We start from the raw sequence: 3239 nt of genomic DNA, 5'->3' as shown, positions 1-3239 counted from the left end.
TGTCTCACCTCTGGTCTGTAGTTCAGAGCTCAGCTGTCTCTGTAGCGTCTGTCGGGCGTCTCTCTCTCGCTCCAGCTCCAGCTTTAACTCTTTCCTCTCCATGTGGTTTTGTTTGTCCTGACAGCGAGCACTCTGCACCGCCACCTTCAGGAGACCCTGAGAACAAACAGAAACTGAACTGGTGATTAACTGTGACTCCACCTGGAGTCTGTTATCGTCTGTACGTTATCGTCTTTACGTCATTTCTGTCTGTACATTATCGTCTCTACATTATTGTCTGTGCATTATTGTCTGTACATTACTGTCTGTGCATTGTTGTCTGTGCATTATTGTCTGTACATTACTGTCTGTGCATTACTGTCTGTACATTACTGCCTGTGCATTATTGTCTGTACATTACTGTCTGTGCATTGTTGTTTGTGCATTATTGTCTCTTCATTATTGTCCGTGCATTATTGTCTGTACATTATCGTCTGTGCATTATTGTCTGTACATTATTGTCTGTGCATTACTGTCTGTACATTATTGTCTGTACATTATTGTCTGTACATTACTGTCTGTGCATTATTGTCTGTACATTATTGTCTGTATATTATTGTCTTCGCATTACTGTCTGTGCATTAATGTCTGTACGTCCTCGTTATTTTAGCTAACTCTGTCACCTGTATGTTGGTCAGCAGTGTCTCCATGGAAGACAGACCCTCAGCCAATAGGAACGGAGGGAAGGCGGGGTGTGCGTGGTTGATTGACAGTGATTGAGAGGTGAGCGGCAGCTTCTCATATGTCGGTTTGAGGAGGGGGAGGGGCAACAGGCTGTCATCTGCATATAGAAACAAAGTAAAGACATGAAGGGGAAATAAAAAATGGAACGGTAGAATTGATTTTTTTAAATAATCTTTTTGTTGTTGTATATCTTTATATATATATATAAAATAATAAAATCCAATATGAGACTGTGGTCATCAGTCCAATCACAGAGAGATCTCTAATGTCGGCCGTCCAAACAGAAACAAGATCAGTGATAAATAAGGAATGTGAACTCCTTGTGTGTTCATCAATAAAACATCAGAACAACTCGAGTCCAAACGCCTCCGGACGAGTTACTGTGCGACCATCTGCTCTCCATCCGTCGCTCGCTCACCTTTTTCCTTCAACACCTTCTTCATGTTGTTTTCTCGCTCTGCAATCTCACCATCTGTGGAGGTTATCACAACAACCAGTATTTATATTTATTTATGTGTGTGTGTTTGTGTGTGTGTGTGTGTGTGTGTGTGTGTGTGCGCTGACCCAGCTCCGGTGTGTGTGCTGGAGGAGGTGATGATGAGGATGATGAAGATGCTCTGGAAGGTGATTGGCTGGTTGCTTCTTGGGGGTGGAGCTCATCATCACTGGGGGACGGGCAGGGGGAGGGGCTTCCTGGTGGAGACTGCTGATCACAGAGCAGAGTGTTAGCATTAGTGTATAATATAATATTGTAACATATTATATAACAGTAAGAAATCAATAACAATATTATATTATGTAATCACTGATAGCATCTTTAGTGTTAGCATTAGCACCTTTCTCTCTTCTCTCTGAACATGTGACACGGCGGCCATATTTGCCAAACCGCTCAGCTGACTCATCTGGTTCATCGCCATGGCAACGCTGGCAGGGGGCAGGCCCACAGGGAGGAGGGGGTGTGGCATGACCATAAAAGGAAGGTCTGACAGACCTGAGGAGGCAGACCATAAAATACTGAGGCGCTACGATGCTAAGCTAACAATAAAAACAGAGTGGGCCGCTGACTCACGGTTGGCCAACAGCGAGCTGTGCTGCTGCAGAGCGTTGAGGTGGAGAGACGCCGAACCAGGAGGAGGAGCAACAACCGAGGAGGGAGGAGGAGAAAGGAGGCGCTGCTCCTTCTCCCAGGATCCTTCACTGCCTCCTAGGAGACGAGGACAGAGGAGACAATGAGAGGAGACGAGGAGGTTCAGGTGAGACTGACGACGATGATGTCACAGCATACCTGTGTCATCGTTCTCGGACTCGGCTCCATTGTGAAATCGCTGCTGATCGCAGTTGCCATGGAAACCCATCATCATCCTCATCTTCTGCAGCTTCAGAGCCTCGGCCATCGCCGCCGTCAGACCTGCAGAGGAATGCAGGTGAGACAGATGACAGGAAGCAGGAAGCAGGGTCAAAGGTTCACAGCGGCCAGGAGGGTAAACTCAGGTGTTAACGGCGACGAAGGCAGCTGTTGTAACGGCTGTGCTACACTAAATGGAACGGAGCCGTTGTCCTGAAGGTGGCGCTGGAGGACAGAACAGGAAGTAATTAATGAATCTCCAGAGCTGAAGGTGATCGCTGTTTTGGTGATTGATCAATAATTAATAACCCTGGCAGCCTCAGAGTCTCCAGTGACTGCGGTTGTCTCTCCACCGCCTCTCTCTCCCTGCAGCCACTCGGCCCAATTAACAGCCTCCTCTAATTAATTCAATTAGTATTAACGAGGGACTAACGAGCGGACAGCGACCCTGCGGCTCGTTAAGACACAAAGAAAGTTCTCTGAAAGTGGAACAGGTTCTGTCTGGAGACCGGAGAAAGTCCAGGAGAGGAGGAGACGAGGAGAGGAGGAGACGAGGAGAGGAAAGGAGGATTTTGATCAAGGAGGGCGTTAGCTTTGCATCAAGATGGTTAGGAAATTGTTAGCACCATCAAAAAGGACCAAAGCTGAGTCAGTCACTGGAAGGGTTAATATATAATGGTTATTATTGATTATTTATCATATTTATATTTAAATTCAGAGTAAAGAGGTGATTATATAACATTATATTATATTACATAACATTATATTATATTGTATTACATTATATTATACTATATAACATTATATTAAATTATATTATACTATATAACATTAGACACTGGTTATATTTTAGGTGCAGATATGAACATTACAGTTGATTGGTCAGCTCTGTAAACAGAATCAATAAATCAACCCGACAGTGACTGATGCTGTTATTTAACTCTCTGCAGCAGGAAACTTCATGTATGAAATGGAAGTCCCAACTGTAACACAACAACAACTCTTTATTTGATTTGATGAATGACTTCCTGTAAAGAAAATAAAACTATTTTATTCTGATTATCTCTGATACATAAACTATATTTATTAGTGATAGACCGATATGGATTTTTTAGGGCCGATGCCGATACCGATTTTTTTTTCACCAGCCTTAGCCGATACCGATACGGAC

At 44.0% G+C, this 3239-nt stretch overlaps 1 protein-coding gene across 1 annotated transcript in view; it reads right to left on the bottom strand.

Moving 5' to 3' along the window:
• Positions 1–3239, bottom strand: part of LOC118331684 (dachshund homolog 2-like) — a 5260-nt gene that overhangs the window by 1502 nt on the left and 519 nt on the right. The window contains exons 2-8 of the mRNA XM_035666753.1: positions 2009–2131; positions 1793–1927; positions 1560–1714; positions 1288–1429; positions 1142–1195; positions 663–820; positions 9–156 (exon numbers count right to left, since the gene is read on the bottom strand). Of these exons, the coding sequence (XP_035522646.1) occupies positions 9–156; positions 663–820; positions 1142–1195; positions 1288–1429; positions 1560–1714; positions 1793–1927; positions 2009–2131 (915 nt within the window). The remainder of the gene's footprint in view (positions 1–8; positions 157–662; positions 821–1141; positions 1196–1287; positions 1430–1559; positions 1715–1792; positions 1928–2008; positions 2132–3239) is intronic.

This window comes from Morone saxatilis, unplaced genomic scaffold, assembly GCF_004916995.1.
Source record: "Morone saxatilis isolate NCDOM2014 unplaced genomic scaffold, NCSU_SB_2.0 Contig20, whole genome shotgun sequence".
Classification (NCBI taxonomy): Eukaryota; Metazoa; Chordata; class Actinopteri; family Moronidae; genus Morone; species Morone saxatilis.
The sequence above is the reverse complement of the archived record's forward strand: the minus strand, read 5'-3'. Positions and strand labels throughout refer to the sequence as shown.